Source organism: Myotis yumanensis, unplaced genomic scaffold (assembly GCF_028538775.1).
Source record: "Myotis yumanensis isolate MYYU_CA2020_CCGP unplaced genomic scaffold, mMyoYum1.0.hap1 SCAF_6, whole genome shotgun sequence".
NCBI lineage: Eukaryota > Metazoa > Chordata > Mammalia > Chiroptera > Vespertilionidae > Myotis > Myotis yumanensis.
The window spans coordinates 38,010,748-38,033,663 of NW_027223757.1; the positions used below are offsets into that span (position 1 = coordinate 38,010,748).

General features: G+C 37.6%; 1 protein-coding gene across 1 annotated transcript in view; it reads right to left on the bottom strand.

Moving 5' to 3' along the window:
• The window catches only part of AFG1L (AFG1 like ATPase), a 160,538-nt gene that overhangs the window by 98,277 nt on the left and 39,345 nt on the right, over positions 1 to 22,916 (bottom strand). The window contains exons 3-6 of the mRNA XM_070417977.1: positions 20,836 to 20,887; positions 13,118 to 13,219; positions 11,416 to 11,546; positions 4,978 to 5,077 (exon numbers count right to left, since the gene is read on the bottom strand). Coding sequence (XP_070274078.1) covers positions 4,978 to 5,077; positions 11,416 to 11,546; positions 13,118 to 13,219; positions 20,836 to 20,887 — 385 coding nt within the window. The remainder of the gene's footprint in view (positions 1 to 4,977; positions 5,078 to 11,415; positions 11,547 to 13,117; positions 13,220 to 20,835; positions 20,888 to 22,916) is intronic.

The window sequence follows — 22,916 nt, forward strand, 5'->3', positions numbered from 1 at the left end:
AAAGCACTTCAATGGCTTCTCATTTCTCTTAGAATAAAATTCAAAGTGCTTATGAGTACTTTCTGTGGTCTAGCTCCCACTATGCCAGCTGCATCCTGGACCTCACTGCATTCCCCCCCCCCTCCTTCCTCCCACTCCAGCCACACCAGCTACATTTCAGTTTCTCCAGTGAGTCATGCTCTCTCCCGCCACTGGGCTTTGCTTCAACCCTCTGCCAGGAAGGCTCTTCCTCTGCCTCTTGTAACATTCTGAGAATAAGTAAATGTTATTTAAAAATAATAACAACGTATCTGGGCCGCTACATTAAAATCTGTGACCTCAAAAAAAAAGTTAATTGCATTTTGATGGCTGGAAAAGGGGACACTCTCTATCTGGGACAGGGAAAACAAAGATCAGTGATGACCAAAAAGGAGGAAAGATAAAGAACAATGTGTTAATAGAGTCACAAACCCAGGTTAAGCCCCTGTTCTTCCACTCACTATCCATGTGATTTGTTTTTATACAGTAAAGTTAACGTTTTGGGGGTATACAATTGCATTGGTTTTAACACATGAAACCACCACCACAACTGGATGCAAAACAGTTCCATCATCCCCGAAAATTCGCCTATATTGCCCCTTTGAAGTCAAACACCTCCCCACTCCAGCTTCACAATCACTGATCCATTCTTTATCTGACAGTTTTGCCTTTTCCTACATCCACACTTAATCTGAGTCTCATTTCTTCACTCATACAATTATTTCTATATATTACTTATATAGATATGCCATCTTATTTATATTATATATTATTTAAAATTATATTCATATATAAATATGTATTTATTTATATATAAAGATATGCCATCTTTATATTAAAATATTCAGATATTTATGATGATCATTTGGCTGCTGTGGCTAAAAAAACTGATGTATAACAGGTGTTTCTTCTATGGTTTATATTTATAAACTAGAGGCCCGGTGCACAGATTTGTGCACATTGAAAGGAAATTCATTAGAAAGTGGCCAGCGGAGTAGAACTGAGCAAGATGGGCTGAACACACCCTGGAGCCAACCTCCCCCAGTCCCTTCCCGGCCAGCAGCACCTGGGGTGGCGCCAGGGCTCGCAGGGCGCCTGCAGAATGAGCGAAGTCCCTCTGGCAGGTGGGGTCCCTCAGCCTGGCCTGTGGGATTCGGGCCAAAGTCAGCAGTCTGACATCCCCCAAGGGGTCCCGGAGTGCGAGAAGGCAGTCTGCAAAGTTGCTGTCGGTCAGCAGCTCCTGTGTTGAGCATCTGCCCCCAGGTGATCATTGCATGTCATGGCCAGTCACTTAGGCTTTTATATATATCAATGACTTTCTTTAAGTTTGTGGCTAATGACCAATTTTTGCAATTCTGCATCTTGAAATTTCAGTTGTCTCCACAAGGGTGCCTCCCCCTTGGATTTCTGCACGCTGCCTTGGTGCGCCTGTAACTCTGTTCCTACAAAGCTCTGCACTCCAGGGTGCTCCACAACCTCTCCTTGTGGTTGTCCTTCCTCAGTTTACCACAGTACAAAAGCCTGAGAGCCAAGTGCAATTTTGTTCTCATTAGTCTTTGATGGGGGTGGGGGGCTAGGGGAGCAGCAAGCTTGTTCTGGTACCTTGTTATTTATTAACATAGCTTCTCTCTGAATATCTAAAGGCAATTCTGATGACACTGTTAGGTAAACAATTCAGCTAGAACAGAGTCAACCCTGGCTCCCACCTAGATAGGTGATCTAATATTAAAAGCTCACTGACTTGGCTCATAGGGTTCCAACAACAATAAATCACAAGAATTCTACACATAATCTTATATGGATTTTTAAATATATATATTTTTAATTTCAGAAAGGAAGGGAGAGGAAGAGAATCATTGATCAGCTGCCTCCTGCATGAGGGATTGAGCCTGCAACCTAGGCATGTGCCCTGACTGGGAATCAAACCGTAACCTCCTGGTTTGATGCTCAACCACTGAGCCATGCAAGCCAGGCCTTATATGGATTTTAACAAATGATCTGACAAAATCATTCATAATTCTCTTGTAGTATAACAGATTAGTTATAACTATAATTGTGTGAATAACTGACTCCAAAAGTATTAATTAGTTTATTTCTTTATATCACCCTAAAATTAATTGATATCTATCTCCCTAAAAGGCCTCTAGTGGTATACTACAAGGGTCTTAATTTGGTTCTATCTTATTTACAGATTTTAATTAATGGCTAAAGATATAGAAGTGTGATTACCAAGTTTATAATATTTAGTTAGTAGGAATAACTAAATATAATTTGGTAAAATCATATTTCAAAAGCTATCAATGTAAATTCAATTCAATGGAACAATGCAGATAAACTAATAAGATGAAATGTAATAGGAAGGAAAATCAACTATACAAAGGGGAGAGACCTAGTTTGACAGCAGTTCACAAAGTAAGATATGGGTGTATTAGCAGACTACAAATTTAATATGGCATCAATGTGACATGCTTATTTAAAACAAAACAACAAACTATTACATTGCTCTTTTCAGATTCACTAATAAACTCCATATTACCAATTCCCATAGTCAATTCTCCACCTCATTTTCACCACCTAGCTCCTAGCAGCATTTTAACAAACGTGATCAGCCCTCCTTTCTGTACCACTTTGCCTTTCCTGGCTTGACACTCCCTTGGTTCTCCCACCTCACTGGCTGCTGTTTCCAGCTTCCTTTAGGACTGATGAATCCACATGTATGTTTCCAGTCCAAACATTTCCATTGAAATCCAAACACATATGCATCTGCCTCACCATCATAGAAGCCCTCACTTTCACCTCCCTACCCAAATCTGCTTCTCCTGTAGTCTTCACTATATCAGTAAATAGCAATTTTATCCTTCCAGTTGCTCAGGCCAAAGCCTTGAGTCATTAATCCCAACCTCCCTCTTTTATTTTTTTCCATACCCTACATTCATTCCATCAGTAAATCCTTTTGGCTTTGCCTACAAAATACATCCAGAATCTGGCCACTCTCACCACCTGCCCTGCTCCATCATCCCCCTCAGGATTGTGGCAATCATCTCCTAAGTAGTCTCTTTACTTCCAACCTTGAAACGTCATCCCGACAATCTATTCTCAGTACTGTAGCCAGAGAGATCCTTTTAAAGCATGCATTCATTCAAAACTCATTCTAAGGCTATTTGCTGAAATCCATCGATAGCCTGCTTAAGTGCTTAAAATACATCTGTGAACAGAAGAAATAAGTCACTGCCCTCACAAAAGCTTTTGTGTCCTGAAAAGGGACAGACAATAAACAATAAATATAATAAGTAAATTATACTCTGGGTCCATAAGTGCTACAGGAAAAAAGTAGAGCAGACAAGGAGAAGCAGTACCAGAAAAAAGGGGAGGGTTGTAGATTCAAATAAGGAGATAAGTCTAGGCTTATTGGCAAAGTAACTTTTCAGCAAAGACCTGAAGGAGGTAAGGACCTGGCCTTGCAGATATCTGGAAGAAAACCATTCCAGGCAGAAAGCTGTTAACGTTAAGAATCCTATATAATAAAAGCCTAATATGCATTTGTCCCTTCAACTGGGAGTTTGACCAGGGGGCGGGGCTGGCCAGCCAACCACCCTTGACCTCTCCCTACAGCTGGCCCCGCCCCAGCCGGCAGCAGTGGCAGACACCTGGGAGAAGGGAAGAGAGGCCCCAGCCAGCAGCCATTAGGGACCTTACCTATGCACTGGGCCTCTAGTGGATAAAATAATTTTGGCTCACATGACTTGGCACTCTTTTTCCTTTAAATTAGCCAATCACACAAGAGTGTGAGCCTCACCAATCAAGAGTGAGGGACAGATGACGTGTGTCAGGCATAAAAGCCCAAGCAGACCACCTGCTCACTGTGTGTGCTGCCAGACCCTGTGCGTGTACACCCTCCTGCAGGAGTAAAGATATTTGCCTTGCTTAAAAAATAAAATAAAATAAAAAGATTGTATAAAATATTATTTGGGGTTCCTTAGACCTTCAACTGACCACATGGTGACCCAAATAAAACAAGATTTTAAACTTGTTTTTATTTAAATATTACTTGTATTTTACTTCTTAAATAATTTCCTAGTAAACCACAGTGCTTTTAGAGAAATGATATATAAAGTATTAGAAACTACTTATGCAAGTGAACTTCAATTTTTTTTTCTAAAATTTAATTAGGAATTTTGCCTTCGGTTTTATTGAGTTTCTTTTATGATCCATAAAAAGCAGTTAAAAAGGACTGCATTTTTTTACATGCACATAGGGCATAACTAATTCGTAGAAAAACAGCAAGTATGCATATAAGATTAACCAATGGACACAAGACACAGGGCGGGGGGGGTGCGGGGGGTAGGGGCCGGGGGAATGTCAAGCGGGGGAAAAAAGGAGACATATGTAATACTCTTTGTAATACTTTAAGAAATAAAAATTATTAAAATATTAAAAAAAATAAAATAAAATAAAAAAAAAAGAAAAACAGCAAGTGCATCAAACATAACAGATCACCTGGATTTAGCATGCAAGGAATATAAACATTTTTCAAATACAAATACTGAGCCCTAGCCAGTTTGGCTCAGTGGATAGAGCCTCAGCCTGCAGACCAAAGGGTTCCAGGTTCGAGTCCAGTCAAGGGCATGTACCTTGGTTGCAGGCTCCTCGCCGGACCCGGGCCCTTGTTGGGGCACGTGCAGGAGGCAACCAATCAATGTGTTTCTCTCACATCCATATTTCTCTGTCTTTCCCTCTCTCTGCCACTCTCTCTAAAAATCAATGGAAAAATATCCTTAAGGGAGGATTAAAAAAATACAAATACTCACTGGTTTTTCAGATTAAGTCAATTATGAAACTAATGATAAGCAAAGTCATCAGATTTATTCACATAGTAAAATAAGTACAAAATTATGGATTTTTAAAAGCTTGTTAGTTTCCACCTAATTGGATGAGATTAGCACAATGTTTTGTTTTTACCTTCTGGTGGCCTGTTGGATGTTGCCACAACGACGACCCCATTTTTGAACAGATTTTCAAAAAGCTGTTTCAGAATCATGGCATCAGCAATGTCAGTGACCTATGGACAACAGCACATTTGTTTTATTTTAATTTCACTTCTGCTCTAACAAATTTGCTAAAGACTTTTTTTTAAGGATGAAAGTGAATTCCAAGAGAAAAATTCTAATTATCATCATGAAGAAAAGAGTAGATAATTAAAAGCATGAAAAACTGTATAGCAGTCTTTTAACTTTTCTATTTTGCAAGCCTATCATTTCTACACAAATTGTCAAATGGTTCTTTATTAACTTCTTTTATAGAACTACAGGTGGAAAGCACAAATAATTGTACTAAACATTTATGAAGTCTAATTAATTAGAACTAACATGACCAACTCCCTTTTCCTACTTCCATCACAGCCCCCTTCTCCAAAAAATAAAAATAAAAAAGAGAGAGACATACACAAGCTGTTTGAGATTTCTAGTACCTTTGTGGCAAGGTCCCTCAAAAGGTGCCTTTAAATGGTCATGGAACTTTAGAAATAAGGACAAGTAGCCAGTGAGACATAATCAGCTGCTGTTGAAAATAGAATGATATGACATAGATACTATTGTGCAATTGTTGCACAAAACAATTCAACAGATGGCCCATCACAAAAATAAGCAATTTCATTGTTCTTTTTAAGTGCCTTCTATTACTGTCCATGAATAATCAAAAGGCACTGCAGTCACTTCCAGCACAGCCAGCCTCTGCTAACCTTCATAAACACAAATATTCCTTCTACAAAAAAATGTTTTAAAATAACAACTTATAAGAATGGTTAATACAGTATTTTTTTTAAAAAAACTTCTGACAAAACAAAAAGTGCAGAATGCATATAAAATTATTTAATCTAAGTACAGAGATACATATAACTAATAATCTTTTTTAAAATTATTTTTAATCCACAATGAACAAATAAGCTTAATAATGACTTTTTTTAATGCTTTTAAAAATCACATAGAAATACAGAAATTAAGGAGGAAAGGAAGTTGACTTAAAAAATAAATGTATAGGGAAGGCTGATATTAATGATCATACCTTCCCTTTTGAATATAACATGGGTTTTAGATACTCTTGATGTAGCAATGTTATGATCTTTCTTTAATAACACACTTTAGATAATCTCACTAAAACTTGTTTCATGTTCATAAAATATATCACACAATGTATATCAATATGTATATGTTATTTTTAAATCATGTTAGAGCACATAGAAACTAATGGAATTCTTTCAAATTAAATCAAAATACTGAAAGTAAACAACTAACTGGTTCTAACACAACTAACAACAACCTGGCCTGGACAGGTCCCAATCACTTTCTCTTTACAGCTGGTATCTTACTCAAAAGTTTAATTCTTTCCTTCCCACCTGAACAAAACAAAACAAGGCCAGGATATGGGGATGCACAGATCTTTCTTTTCTGTCTCAAACTGTAACTTTAAAATATTAACCAAAAACCTACTGATGGTTCTTATATTAAAAAGACTTCAGGAACTTACAAAGCGGTGATTAAAATGAAAAGGAAAGTGGTACTGATACCGTATTAATTAATTTGGAGCTTAGGATCACTGTCAAATTTTGCTTCCGCAAAAACACTCACAGAGAAGGCCCTTTTCAAAGGCTTAAATACCAGTGGCATTTCTGATGAGAGGACAGAACAAGCTAGCAAATTTTAGAAGCAACTGCACGTTTAAATTGGATTCCCAATACACTGACTTTTAAAAAGAATACCAATGAAGTTACCCAATTTTAGAGAATAAAAATCATCATCTGCCTATCTCACTGGTGTTTTTGAAAACATTTAAAATAGCTTTTGTGCCCTAAGATTCAGAAAAATGAAGGGACATTTAGCTTATAACACTGTGCAAAGGTTTCAATGGGAGGCTGGAAAAAGCAAACAATAAAGATTTGTGGTTGAATTATCATATGTTGTTTCTGTATTTCAGTGTTTTTGCTGTATCGGAGTAAATTTACTTGGAGAAGCTGTGGCTAATTAAGAAAGCAGGAGTCACTTGGTGCAGCCGGGTGCCAATGTATACTCTTTTGATCTTGTCCCCTTTCTTGTTCAGCTTTGCCGGGGAACAGTAATTTTACAGTATAAGTGAACAGAAGACAACTGGCCACACATTCTTGAAGAGCAGGCTTTTTCAGCACCCAGCATTTCATTACTACCAGGAACAAAAGAGAAGGCTACAGATTACCAATAAGGGTAGTCTGCTAATACAGAGAGTGGAGACATTTCATTGGCATTAAAGAGAAAAGATTTTTTATGACCTAGAGTTGCTTTCCATTATGACTCACTTAAGTAAAAAAGGAAAAAAAAAAATCTAGCGGTTAATTTACATGTGTAAGTGCTTGAGTCTCAGTCAATCCTCTGATTGGTACAGTGCCATGCAATGACTGACAAACATAAGCATGCATTATCAGTAATTAGTATTAGCACAAAAATAAGCACCTATTTTTTATTAACAGTTTTTAATAGCTTTCCTGTTTTATAAAAACGGTCAAAACTATTTTTAAAATGATATTGATAGCTATAGAGGAGAATTTTGCATGATATTCTGCTCATTGGAAATCTTTTTTTAAAAAAAACAAACATATTAGTAAAACATCTATCCAGTGTCCCTAAAGACAGGAAGAAATAACATGTTTAAAAATCGCTTTCCTTTCGTATTTTGATTATCTTCAGAATCATTTTTCAGAAACAGTTTAATAAGAAATATAAATATTCAATGAAGGCATAAAGAAGTCCCTAAAGAAAATCTTAAAGAAAACCTATTCTTTTATTTTAGCAACTAAAACACATAAAAACAATCTGTCTAGACAAATTCTCAAACAAAATAAAAATAGTGTATCTGATACCACAGGTAAAGATGACCAAACTAATGAGGAATATATTCTGCAGATACAATCTGAATGCTATCATAGCAGTCTTTAAAATGCCTTAAATTCAAGAGCATAAAAAAGAAAGAATATATTCTTGTTTTTAAGCAGCAATAATTCATTCAGCTTCCCACTAAAATAAGTATTACATTAAATAACATCAACTAAAAGTTGATAATAACTAGTTAAAAATCAAGACTACTAATAGATTCAATTTTAAAAGTGAAGTGGTGTTTGTAGATATACTGTCATTAAGGTTAAAGTACCTAAAAAAATCTTTTCTAGTAAATCAGTAACGCACTGTATTAGGCTTAATAGGCTTAATGATAATTTTTGGGTTCTAACTTTAAAAATATCTACTAAAAATCCACCCAGCTCTAGATCTATACATTTAAAAACATAATAGAAGATATCATATACCAAGAGAAACATATAATATAGCTGTTATGACCAGTGACTAAGAATACTGATGATGGATTCAAACTGAGTTTCCAGCTCTTCAACCTTGGACAAGTTACTTAATCTCTCTGATCCATAATTTCCTCATCAATGCAATGCAAAATTGTTATGATACATATAGTAAATTCTCAATAAATGGTAACCAGGACTATTACCTATGTATGGTATTTATGCTAGTACAATTCCTTATTATTTATGTATAGCTATATAGAATTTTAGCTGTAAATGTAATAATAGAGCACAATAACATAGGCACAAGTACTAAGTACATAGTAGCTAATATTACAGAATATATATAATAAAATGTAAACATTCTAATAAATAAATGGGCATTGCCTCAAACAGATAGTCATAAAAGATGGCTTTTAATTAGTAAGTAAACAAACAAGGAAAAAATTCAACCATTACTACTTAAAGTAATATGCATTAAAACAATGAGATACTTGTTAAATTAGACAAAAGTGTTAAGATAATTCAAAACATTGACAAGAAAAAAAATGTGGATTGTTACTATATATAAAGGAAGTGGGACTTAGTTGGGGGACTACTTCAATATACCAATCATTTCTCTGATTGTTTAAAAATTACATTTTTAAGTTAATGATTTGTAGATGCTACCTACGAAATTCTAATGTTTTACATTCCTCATCTATATGATGAAGATAGTAACAATAACTACTTTACAGAATTAAATGAAGTAAAGATATAAAAATACTTTGTGAGCCAAAAATCACTTAACAAAGGTTGGATATTAATATACTTAAAATTTTTTTAACTTCAGTACCTTAATCAAAAATTTAACTGTGCCAATTCAATTTTATTTAGCGGTAATTTAAGGAGACTCGTAATGATAAATCATGCCAGATGGCCTTCAGTGACTCTTCACTGACCTCTGTTGCTGAAGGCAGCATAACTGTTAACTCGATGCTACTTTGCCAACTACATGATGCCCTTCACTTCCTGAAACAGTACATTGGTGTACTTAGTATACCTCTTCAGAGTAGCAGGGGAACATCTCTTTTCCATAAGCCTTTCTTTTGAAGACCTCTGTACAAAGGGTAGATGCCAGGCTGTCTTAAAATGACTAAAGGGAGAAAGAAATGAAGATTCCTCTTCCCCAGATGGTTCAGTGCAACACCACGCATAGCTAAAATTCCTCTTACTCCTCTATCATAAATCAAGATTGCTGTTAGCTATGTGGATTAAGTTGCCTCATTTGGGATAAAGGCATCCTGGCTACAACATATTTCCACTAACCCAAGTTTTTACTGAAAAAAAGTTTAAAATTTAACAAGGGCAATTCCCTCACTTCATCACAAATATGAAAGGAGTTGTGTGAATCACCCAGCATCTACCTACGAGTAGGCACACGCAAATGTTGGCTTCCTACCCTTGAAAAGGTCAATGGGCCTTTATTCTAGGCAATCAGACACAGGAGTTTATGCACTCAGCTCCAGAAATATTTTTCAAAAGCTTTGGTGTGAAGCTCTATTTTAAGTTCATATTCAGTACTTGTGGATTTTCCTGTTTTCATTCCACTGATCAGTTGCTCTTATGATAAGCATTATAGAAAAATCAACTACAGTATTATGCTTCGGAACTACTAAAGAAAGAAGTCTACTAAAGAGAAAGTAATTCTTAGTCTAAAGTATTGATTATTACTATTACTCTGACTACTACTACTACACTGGGATGGCATAGGATACATAATGAGCATAAGACTTGGTGTTTGCCTTTATCCCATATTTGCTTTCATCTATAATAATAAAAGCGTAATGTGCTAATTAGACCAGATGTCCTTCCGGACATCCTTCTGGACGAAGCCGGAGCTGCAAGGGAAGCCAGTGCTGGCAGCCAGGGGAAGGAAGGCTTACTCTTGCATGAATTTTGTGCATTGGGCCTCTAGTAAGAAATAAAGATCAGGAAATAACTCACTACCAATTTAGAGTCACAATTTCAAAGAATCCTAAAACTAGAAGAAATTTTAAAAGTTTAAGACAATTCTCTCCCTTCATCATATGTAAGTTGTGAGATATGTGAATCAAATAAAAACATTTTTAAAAAAACCTCAAACACCTTTAAAGACATTATGTTGTAATCATTACACTATCTCCATCATGGTGTGTGTGGGGGTGGGGGGGGGAGCAGGGGGGGAGAATGTGGATTCACTGACTAGAGTATCAGGGTGGGCAAACTTTTCCTATAAAAGGCTGAACAGTGAATATTTTAGGCTTTGCAAGCCACAAATGGGCTGTGTTGAATTTTCTTTTTCTTTTGAAATAAAGAAATATAAAATATTTTTTATATTTAAAAATATAATTTAAAAATATAAAATATAAAAATATATTTTTATAATATATTTAAAATATATTATAATACATTTTAAAAATATAAAAACTATTCTTTTCTCACTGGCCATATAAAAGCTGATGGCCAGATTTGCCCTCAGCAAGCTGAGGTGGTTGTGCTGACCCCTGAACCAGATAGTAATATTAAAGTCATAAGAGATAATTCAAACCAATTTATAAAACAACTAGAGGCCTAGTGCACGAATTTGTGCACCAGTGGGGTCCCTCGACCTGGCCTGCGGAATCGGGCCGAAACTGGCTCTCCGACATCCCCTGAGGGGTCCAGATTGTGAGAGGGCAGGCCAAGGTAAGGGACCCCACCGGTGCACAATCAGGGCTGGGTAGGGACATGGGAGGTTGGCCAGCCAGGGAGGGACCACGGGAGGGCTCCGGGGCGTGACCGGCCCGTCCAGCTCAGGCCCGATCGGCCAGACCCCAGCAGCAAGCTAACCTACCAGTTGGAGCATCTACCCCCAGTGGTCAGTGCACGTCATAGCAAGCAGTTGAGCGGCCTTAGCATATCATTAGCATATTACGTTTTGATTGGTTGAACAGACGACCAGATAACCAGACACTTAGCATATTAGGCTTTTATTTTATAGAATGATAAAATCAGGAACAGACCGTAAATCTTCACACTTCATTCAGTATACCATTCTACATCTAGAAGCATTTCTACCTTACCTGAAATTCATCGAAACATAAAAGACATGCTTCTTCGCTGATTTCTTCAGCTATAGGAGCTATTGGATCATATGATTTAGCCATGAATCCTGGTTTCCTTTTTGGCAAACTCTGTTTAAGGCGGTGTATTCCTTAAACGGGTGAAATTAAATACAAAATCAACTACTGTATTAATAGTACATTTCAGATAACTATAACATATTTTTAAATCTAAATAAATGAAACTTTAGTGTAAACATCAGTTTAAAGTCCACATATAATCATATATAACCACAAATGTGATCATTGAAATTGGTTGCATTTTCTCTACCTCAAAATAAGTTGCTCATGCCCTAACCGGTTTGGCTCAGTGGATAGAGCGTCAGCCTGCGGACTCAAGGGTCCCAGGTTCGATTCCAGTCAAGGGCATGTACCTTGGTTGCGGACACATCCCCAGTAGGAGATGTGCAGGAGACAGCTGATCGATGTTTCTCTCTCATCAGTGTTTCTAACTCTCTATCCCTCTCCCTTCCTCTCTGTAAAAAATTAATAAAATATGTTTTAAAAAAAAGTTGCTCACATATTATATTCCCATGATTATAAGGATATTTGTAATCATTCTATCTCTATTCTTCAATCACTTTGGAGATGACAAAGTGATAGACTAGATGACTAGATGGTAAATAGATGGACCAAAAAATCAATCTTAATCCTGAGAATCTCAGGGATGTGCACTGAAGAGACAGTCCTGCCCTATGTCTAGCATATCTAACCAGAATGTTCTTGTCTCCAGCCTGATACACTACAGCCAGTCCCATTTCATGTATTATATGTGTACTAAATGCTGAAAGTATTCTAAGAAAAACACAATGTTCCTACTCTGGGGAGGTTACAATGTAGCTGCTAGACAATGCAAAAATGAGATAATATAAGAACACCAACAAAGCAATAAAGCATACATACAAGTACAAACTGCATGCCTACATGCTAAGGTGGCACAGTGGAAATGATCTAATCAAGAATAACTTCATTTTTAGTTAAATTTATTGGAGTGGCACTACTCAATAACATTATTTAAAACTCAAGTGTACAATTCTATAATACATCACCTGTACATTGCATAGTATGCTCACTACCCAAAGTCTAGTCCCCTTCCATCACCATATATTTGACTCTTTACCTTCTTCGACCTCGCCCTACCCACCTTCCCCTCTGGTAAACACCATACTATTATCTGTCTATGAGTTTGTTTTGTTTGTTTGTGGCTTTCTGTTTTACTAGTATATTCCATATGTGAGTGAAATCATATGGTTCTTGTCCTTTTCCATGTGACTTACTTTGCTTAATGTGATACTGCTCTCAAGACCCAACCATGTTGTCACAAATGGCAATATTTCATCTTTTCTTATGGCTGAGTTGTAAAGAATAACTTTTGAAACAGGTGAGACTTTCACATTTCTTATTGATCCTTAGCAGAAAGAAAAAATGCCTAACCTTCATATAGTAACCTCTGTTCTCATATTTGGAAGTACTGATGTATCTTTAGGACCAACTCTGGACACATTACTATTGTTTCAATATAGCACAAAACAAATAAAATCTTACTTTAAGCAAAAATATATTTTTAAGTATTAAAAAGTTCAGAATTTCAAAAGATGAGAAAAATTATTTTGTAGTGTTTGCCCACTTAAAAACCACTGCTTTTCCCAGATAGTTAACTTACTTTTGTGAACATCTAGCATGAAACCATGAAAATGAACCCGTTTTTTCCTCTTCATTTCCACATAAGTATAAAACATGTCCATCACCATTGTTTTCCCTGTACCTTAAAAAAAAAAAAAGGATACCATTAAACAGTGTTACTGATTGCTCTAATGATTGTTCATTAGCTTTCAGATAATGAAACCACACTCTTCTACTGGGAAGATTAAGACTACGTTACTTTTTTTTAAAGAAGTGTTTATTTTTTGTTAAACCAGAAAAAGATAAAATATTATTCTTTTCTGTTAAAATCCTGTTTTTAGGATATATTATTAAATATATATATGTATTTATATATGTAATATAAATTAGTTAATATTAGAGGGGCTATTTGCCCCTGAAAACTATGTTTATAAACTGGCATAATTTACAAATTCTTCATTCTTCAGATTCTCTTTCAAAAGGTACCAGTATGAATAAAATAATTTTATTAATTAAATATTTATATTGGGCCATTACTAAGTGTGAGAAACTATCTTAGGCACTATGGGAAAATTCAAACATGAAAAATAAGAAAATAAAGATTAGTATCTAACATAAATACTGAAAAGAAATAGATGTAGATTAGAGCTGGAGGATTGCCAAGTATATAATACTTTTTCAAAAATCTGAGAATATAGGTCTTGCAAAATGAGGTCTACTTGAAGAAATTCTGATAGTCAACTCTTACAATTAAATTATGTAATTTTCAACACTCTGGAACTTTTCATCACTATGATTGCATTAATAATTGAAGAGTCAATGGCCTGGGCCTTTAACGCAGGCATGCACAGAAAGCCTATTCCCTACAGTGGTCGGCAAACTGCGGCTTGCGAGCCACATGCGGCTCTTTGGCCCCTTGAGTGTGGCTCTTCCACAAAATACCGACTTCTGTGCAAGGGCCACGAAGTTTCAATCGCACTGTACGTGCGTGCCCGCAGGTGGTATTTTGTGGAAGAGCCACACGCAAGGGACCAAAGAGCCTCATGTGGCTCGCGAGCCGCAGTTTGCCGACCACTGCACAGAAAGGCAGAGCTCAAGCTTGGTTCACACCAAGCATTCCTTGCAGGCCAGGCCCAGGGATGCTGGCCCTGTCTCTTATCCTTCTGAGTTCTCCATTCCCCTTCCCCCCACCAGGTTCTCCTAAGAGCTGCAGCTCAGGAAGTGAGATCTGAGTTTTAAATGGGGGGGGGTGGAGGGGATTGCTCCATTCCATAGATAACTTTGGGCCCATGCTGTTTGAATTGCCAGAAAGTTTTTGTATATGAAAATACGATTTGTTAAGAGATTTTTTAAAATATATTTTTATTGCCGAACCGGTTTGGCTCAGTGGATAGAGCGTCGGCCTGCGGACTGAAGGGTCCCAGGTTCGATTCCGGTGGAGGGCATGTGCCTTGGTTGTGGGCACATCCCCACTGTGGGGCGTGCAGGAGGCAGCTGATCGATCTCTCTCATCGATGTTTCTAACTCTCTATCCCTCTCCCTTCTTCTCTGTGAAAAATCAATAAAATATATTTAAAAATAAATAAATAAATAAAAATAAAATAAAATATATTTTTATTGATTTCAGAGAGGAAGGGAGAGGGAGAGAGAGAAAAAAAAAAAATCAATGATGAGAGAGAATCATTGATGGGCTGCCTCCTGCAAACCCCCAGGTGGGAATCGAGCTCGCAACCCAGGCATGTGCCCTGACAGGGACTCAAACCCTGACCTCCTGGTTCATAGGTCGACATTCAACCACTGAGCCATGCCAGCTGGGCTGTCAAAGAGATTTTTAATAAAGAGACCATTCAGACTGAAAAGTAATTCTTTGCAAAAATATCCAGTACAATATCTCTTGATATAGTGAGTGGCAGCAGATTTTAAGTCATTATATTTACCTAAAAGAGTAAATCAATAAAGTTTCAAATCCTGCTGCATAAAGCACAGTATACTGACAGGTCGAGAAAAAAAGTCATGAGTTATCTAACCACAAATGCGAACAACATATATTTGAAGTGACTTTTGTGCTAACTCTAAAAAATGGGCTTAAAATATAATGTGACCATCATATAAAAAGTTTCTGAAGGTAACAGAAATCATAAAAGAAAAGGACTGATAGATTAGGCTACATGCAATTCAACTTTCTAAATATAAAATTCACCATAAGTAAAATTATTGTCTTTATTCATTTAATCAATATATTTTTACTGAATGCCTACCATGTGTGAGGTCCTAGGTGTTTAGGATATCACAGTGAACAAACTTCACAAAAATCCATGCCCTCATGGAACTTGGTGGTTTAACCTTAAATATCTTTAAAGATATAAAGAGCTCTTACAAACTACAATGAACTTTTTGTCCTAAAGCTCTTCCTTCTGGAAACTTCTCTACTTAGTATGGTTCTATGATGAGAGTATCAATCACAAGGTGGACCAATAAAAATACCCCACTACCCTACACACTGTGATTGCCCCTGCCGTGAGCATATGACCCAGTTAGGTAATATTTTGTGGGAGGAGTTAATATGGATTCCAAGAATAAGAATCATCCCTTCTCCTTTTAAGAGAGCAACCTAGAAGATCCCAGGGGCCTTCTTTCCTATAACATCAAAAAATTATTACCAAGAATGAAGCCAACAAAAGAAAACCAGAACCAAGCGATGAAGAAGGGGAAGGGAAGGAAGGAGAGAGAAAGATCCCTAAAATATTACTTAATCTCTCCTCTCTACCCATAGCTGAATCAGATCATTACTTGATTTCACAATTAAACCAACTATTAAATTCCTCCCCTAGTTTAGCTACTTCAATGAACTCCCCTCGCCCCACTCCAACTGAAAGAGACTGAGCAATACAGAATTAACAAGGGGGGTGGGGAAAGATGATCAAGTGCAAAGAACATGAGTATTCAAATAACACACAAAATGTGGGGCGCAGGTACAAGTGTTTTGGCCAGGTTCAAGCCTCGGACTAATGAAAGGACAGGGTCCTCTCATTGCCACGTGCAAGTCCCAGCTGGAGGGCAGGGCCCTCCCAGCACAATTATAGCCAACAGCTATGGTTGTAAGCTTAAACCTATGGTCCAAACACGTGGTCCCACGTGCCTTGTGCTAGAGTTCAGGTGCATGTAGTTGAGTAGGGTTGGAACTCACGAGAATGCTGTAAACAACTTGATCACGCCCCTACTTTGCCTCGTGGCATCTGCTATAAAATAAAGACACGGCTTGTGGGCGCTGGCGCTGTCTCCTCATCAGGGAGCAGCGTCTCACCGAGACCCAGCTTTCATTCTCTTTTCTGTCTTTTCTCAATCCTTTCACCGCCCCCCACTCAGGATCACCCTTGGCTGCACTGGCACGGCACAACAAAATATATAAATAGCTTTAAACACATTTTTTAAAGTTTAACTACATCTGAAATATAAAAAATACAAATTAAAACACCAATGATATACCAGTTTTATGTTGGTGAGGAAATGGGAGAATCCAAGTAAATCACCGAGGTCTCGCTAAATTGGATTAAGAAACTTCAGAATTATAGGAGTCCAACATAGGTGGAAATTTCAAGGCAAAGCACCAGCTATATAATGAAAAGAGCTCCTGAAACCAACATGTGAGTACTCTTGAGTCTTTGGCTGAAGACTAGCTACTCCTATGTAGGGTGATACTCCATGATGTGAGGCAAAGAATAGCTATCAGAAAACTATAAGATAAACAATTTCCAGTTGTTGTATGTATCATATCTCTGGAAATTATGGACAACACAGGGATTCTTGTAGAAATAGAATTGTTCAGTATCTTGACTATGGTGGTGGATACATGAAACTACACAGGTGATAAATTGTACACATACATGAATACAAGTAAAACTGGAGAAATTTGAATAAGATCTGTGAACTGTATCGATGTCAATATCCTGGTTGTGATATTTATACTATAGTTTTGCAAAATGTTACCTTTCAGGGCAATAAAATAGAAAATATCAAAATATATCACATGTAAGGGTAAGTTTTCTTTCATGAAACTATTTTTCAGGCATGTAGGGGTGTGTGTGTGCGAGTGCACTCGTGGGCACTGGTGCTTTGCCTTGAAATTTTCACCTATGTGCACTCAATGAGTCAGGGCGTAAAATATAGTGCTTACTCTGGATCATGTTCAAAACGTTTCAAAGCCATTGCAATAGTTTGTGAACTTAGGGTGAACAAAGGCTGCCTGTTTTTATTCACAAGTATATCTCCAGAAACAATATAAGGCAGATGCTCAATAAACATTTGTCATGTGAATGGAAGAATGAGGACAAAAGCTGTTGGGAAAAAGTAGGGAAGAAATCTACAGTACATTTTACCGACCTCACAATTTGCTTTAGTCTCTACAGAATCCTAAATAAAACCTTGTATATACTGAGTGGCCTGATTATTATGACCACCTGACGTTTGTAGGCAAATTAGCTCTAATTTTGCACTGAAGTTGCTAGAGGGCCAGATCATTATAAACGTCTGAATAGCACAACATACCTAAGTATCGTTGCGGATCAAGTTCATCCTATCATGTTGATGGAGTATCCCAATGGAGATGGCTTCTTCCAACAAGACCATGCGCCATGCCACAGAGCTCATATTGTGCAGGAGTGGTTTCAAGAACATGAGGGAGACTTTACCTTGCTTAGGTGGCCCCCACAATCACCAGACCTCAATCCAATTGAGCATTTGTGGGACGAAGTTAAAAGAGCCATCAGGCAGCTGGTTCCACAACCATCAAATCTCACAGGACTGGACAGTGCTATTCATCAGGCATGGTGTCAGATTGCTCGCATCACCTTTCAACATCTCGTAGAATCAATGCCAAGAAGAATCGCCGCAGTATTGAAGGCAAAAGGTGGCCCAACAAAGTACTGATGGGGTGGTCATTATAATCTGGCCGGTCATAATAATCTGGCCACTCAGTGTATTTCTTAAAAGGAGATTCTTGCTAGGGGACTAATTTGTAAAACCTAAAACTTTTTTATGTTCTAACTTTCACGCATATAGTTAGGAAAACAAAAATGACTACTCAAGAGCCCCCTGCACCCATGGTGTCCTTTTCACAGCCAACTCCCTGGAGAAGGAGCTGTACATATGTAGTGGCCTCCATCATGGCCTCCAAGTCCAGCAGAATTTTGCTTCCCAACTCCTAACCTTATTACCAGCCTAACTTTGAATAGTGAAATTATCAATGTGAAATAGGTGAGGCTAAACCAAGAGTCAGCAGAAAAAGGACTAATAAACAAAAATGAACTTTTATTATCTCCTCATATACCAGAGCAATCATTAAGCGCAGTCTGTTTGTTAGTCAGAAGCAGGAACCTTGCTGTAGGGTAAGAATGAAGCCACAAGAAACTACTGCAGCTTATGGTCTCTGTATGGTTTGAGCTAAGCATTTTATTAATGAATACGATTTGTTTCAAGATTGAACCATGATGATAATCCCTTCAATTTATATAGCAACTCCACTAGGGTTCCCTGGATTGGGTGGTCTACCTGAGTCAATCATCTCAACATGTCTACGAAGAAAGGGAGTACAGTTGAGCAGGCATGACAGAGGGCAAGCCAAGCACAGGAACAAGGAGTGGGAAGGGGGCACTAAGAAGCAGACACCCTCTTTCCCATCACTTCTGAAAATGTAAACCTGTTTCCCAAGTTTAAAAAAGGAAACTAAAGAATAAGAGCTTTTCTCCCAGCCAGAGAAGCTGACCTGTCGCTGATCACCTTCTGTAAGGATTCTAAACTAAACTGAGTATAGCCACTGAAATGTTCATCTCACTTCCTGTTTCATAATTCCTTTCTCTTTTCCTCTTTACGTTATAAAAATGTCCCTAACCAAAGGTTGCCCCATACCCAGCCTATGTGAACATCCTATGTTATCACATCTTTTCTGATTCTTTCAAGCATTCAGATGATTTGTTTTTGTACTTCCCTTCAATCAATTAGAATATGGCTGTGTTTTTCAAACTACAATCCAACAACTTTTCATAAGTTTTTTTAAGTCCTTTGCAGAAGTAGAAGTTGTGCTTTACTAACTATCTCCATTTATGGTTAAGTGGCTAAAGTATCAGGAGAAACAAAGATATTGGTTTTAGCAATGACTGATTGTGAAAGTGAAGGTATAGGAAGGACATGTTCTCCAAAGAGGCAAAGAATGAGCTCTGACTACAGGCTGAGATTTGCTGGCAGTGCCCAAAGGTACTGACAGGTAACACTGATCATGCACCTGGTATAAAATGCTTTTTAACTATGAAGGAAGCATACCTTGATCTAAAAAATACCAATTCGATATTTAACTAAGAGGACAATAGTTTGAGCTTCTTTCACATTTTCTTTAACTGTAAGTTTCAAGAACTTGAAGAATTTTAGGGGCAATCTGTATCATTAACTTTTGTGAACCAAATTCTCTTTTTATTAGGTTCAAAAAATCTGTAAATGTAAAACAGGAATTTAGCAGCATTTGTAAACAAATCAGAAAAAAAGGAGGACCCTCTTAAAGATGAAAAGCTAAACCCTTAAAGTATTATCTTTAAGGTACTATAACTATTTATTCAACTATTTTATTTCTTGTCCTAAATATATTACTAACTTCTGCCATCACTCCACAATGCAAATTCGTTATGGTTACAGCGAAAGCGGAAGCGTGTTTATCAGTCTAGGACCAAAACTGGTCCGATTATATGTAAGTGAGAGTTTTTAGTATCGCACTATAAGAAATGAGTGACAAGCAATAAGGCCAGGGAAAGTAAGAGCCACCTTCGTAACATTAGTGAATGTGGGTAACCAGGGAGAGGTTTAGGAAGGATTTGTTTGAAGGAAATGGAAAGCAGAAAACAGATTGTTTCAGCAAAACAGATGAAGTCAGAGAAGAAGCAAGACATTAGCTGATTAGGAAAATCTAGAAGGTAAGTGACTGCTCATAAATTTTCCAAGAAAATGTGAGTCTTTGTGCCGAATGTACAGAAAGGGGAGACTAAGCCCTAGCTGGTTTTGCTCAGTGGATAGAGCCTCGGCCCAGGGACTGAAGGGTCATGGGTTGGATTCTGGTCAAGGGCACGTACCTCTGTTGCAGGCTAGATCCCAGGCCCCAGTTGGGGTTTGTGCAGGAGGCAACCAATCAATGTTTCTCTCTGTGTCTCTCCCTCTCCCTTCCACTCTCTCTAAAAATCAGTGGGAAAATATCCTTGGGTAAGGATTAACAATAACAACAAAACAAAACAAAGAAATGAGAGACCATGGAAGTATTACCACTCGTGCATTAATAGTATCTACTAATAACTAAATTGAGGATAAGGGTTTGCATTATGAGTAGAAATATTAGTGGAAAGTAAAAGTGAAAAAGAAAAGCTTTTTAAAAAAAGTACATCCTAAGCTGAGTCAAATAGCAGTGAGCAACAGGATTCTGAATTATCTAATAACCTACCTATAGATGATTTCCTTCCCCGAGATGAACTCACTTTATTCATTGAATAATGTTTGCACCCTAACATGCTAACTAACACTGCCTTACACTACAGGCGCACCCTCTGAGAAGTAAAAGTGCAAACTAAGATGCCTACCCTTCCCTCCCCCTATTTTACCTCACCTCATCCTACTCCCTTGCTGGTAGTGGATTGAAGGATTGAAGGATGGAAATGGAAGTTATCTCTGAGCAAAGCTGGGAAACGTTTTGTTTGTACCACCCAAAACTTGTTTTAACACACTTACCAACATCTCCATAAACATAGAGGCCCTTTGGAGGTTTGCTCCTTGAAAAAAGCTGCAAATTAAGAACAAATTATAAATCTCTAACATGGAAATCATTAAATATCATCATATACAGAGTATTCCTAACTATGCTATATATACAGGGCAAAAATGGACTATTATGCACAGTAAGTAAAAAAACAAACAAACAAACAAAAAAACTTGATGTAAAAGGCTGGGAAACCTAACTTAGGTTTCAATACAAGAGGCAAAATGCATAGTGGTCCAGAGCAGGGGCTCTGAAGTCATGCAAGTTTACATTCCTACACCATCTGCTAACCATGTAATCTTCCCCCTCTTTCCCAACCAGCTCTCCAAACAATGGCAGCCTGGCTCATTCTCAGCAAGCAACAGATTAGAAGAATTTTTCAGGAAAAACTAAATGATATCCAGCCTTATTTGCTGCCCTAGGCCTGTCCTGCCCATGACTCTCAAAGTCGTTTCTTGATTCGATCTTTATTTGAAACATCTGCCGTGAACTGCTTCCTGCCAGGACTCAGATACACACCCAACCCCTAAAATGCACAGACATAACATTAGACAAACACTTGAAAATGTGAACATGAGTAAGTTCCTCTAATGACCAGTGTAAGATCTGTTCTGTTACTTGTATCTTAGGAAATTTGTAAAGGAGGAGGTGAAGGATACCTTTCTACAGGGTTTTTGATGAGTCCAATAACACTGCATTGTACCACTGAGCCACACTGGCCAGGCCATTGTAAATTGTACAGATGGAAAACTTAAGGATGATGTTGAAAGATTGGGGTAACCTATCTCCTCCCTCTGCTAAGCATAAAAGATACAACACAAGAGTACTGGAGTTGGACCCAAAAGATCTGGTACAAATTCTGGTTCTGCTACTTATTAGCTATGTGACTCTGGGTAAGCCTCATCAACCCTACAATCTGCTATTTCCTTATCTATTGGGTGCAGGGCAGAGCGCAGGGGAGTTCCCACTCACTGCCTACTTCTGCATACCTAATCACAAGGCCCACTCACTCACAATGAAGGCTGAAAGCTACGTGTGCTTACTGATACCTGCTTCCATCCAAACTTGGGGCCATGAAAAAAGAAACGTTGCACCCTTTGACACACTCATCTCAAAGACCTGAATAACACTAACATACACTCAAGATATTATATTTAAAACTCTATACCAAATGAATCAAGAATTCAAGACAGGTAGCCCAATTTCAAATATAGCCCATGTGCTAAGCCATAAAGGAAACCTCAATAAATTCCAACGAATCAATGTACTCCAACCATAATATAATAAAGTTAGAAATAATGGAAGAATTGCTAAAAATAGAAAAGCCTCATACTAAGATATTGACCTTCCCATCACATGCACCCAAACTTCTGAATACTGCTGAAAAAAGGTCTGAAAGGCTTGCAGACTGCACCCTCTCACCAGCCCCTCCATATTGTCAACAATTGTTTCCCGGATTAGTTCACTCTCTTTCTCCACAATGATGCTCTAGATTCTAGAACCTTCTCAGCTCCCTTCATGCTAAACTATACTTCCTCTATCACTTTCAGCAGATATCTCCTACTTCTTCATAGGGAGAAAACAGAGGCAGTGGGTTGGAACACCTTCAACTTCCTATATGAAAGTAATCCCACCCATATCTGTGCCCATCCTTTCCTCTCTTCCTCCTGTGACAAAGGAAGATGATTCTTCCCCCAGTACAACCTTCTATCAATTTCTGGATCTCAGCCCCTCCCCCCAACCTTCTCAGGAACTGCGGCCCATTAAATTAAGTTTTTCACTTCTCTTGTAATCCTTCTCTTCAACATCTTTATAACTATCTTTCTGTGAATGTATTTTTACAACCTTGAAGTGTGATGTTTTATAAGCAAAATACAAACCCAAAAACTATAAGGGGAAAGATAGCTACATTAAAAGAAGTGGAGTTAAACATTTCTGTTTGGGGGGGGGGGGGGGGGAATATAAGAAAGGTAAAAAGATAAACTGCAAAAAAAAGAAACATTTATTATAAAAAAGAATTTATTTCCTTGGTAAACAAAAAGCTTTTATAAAT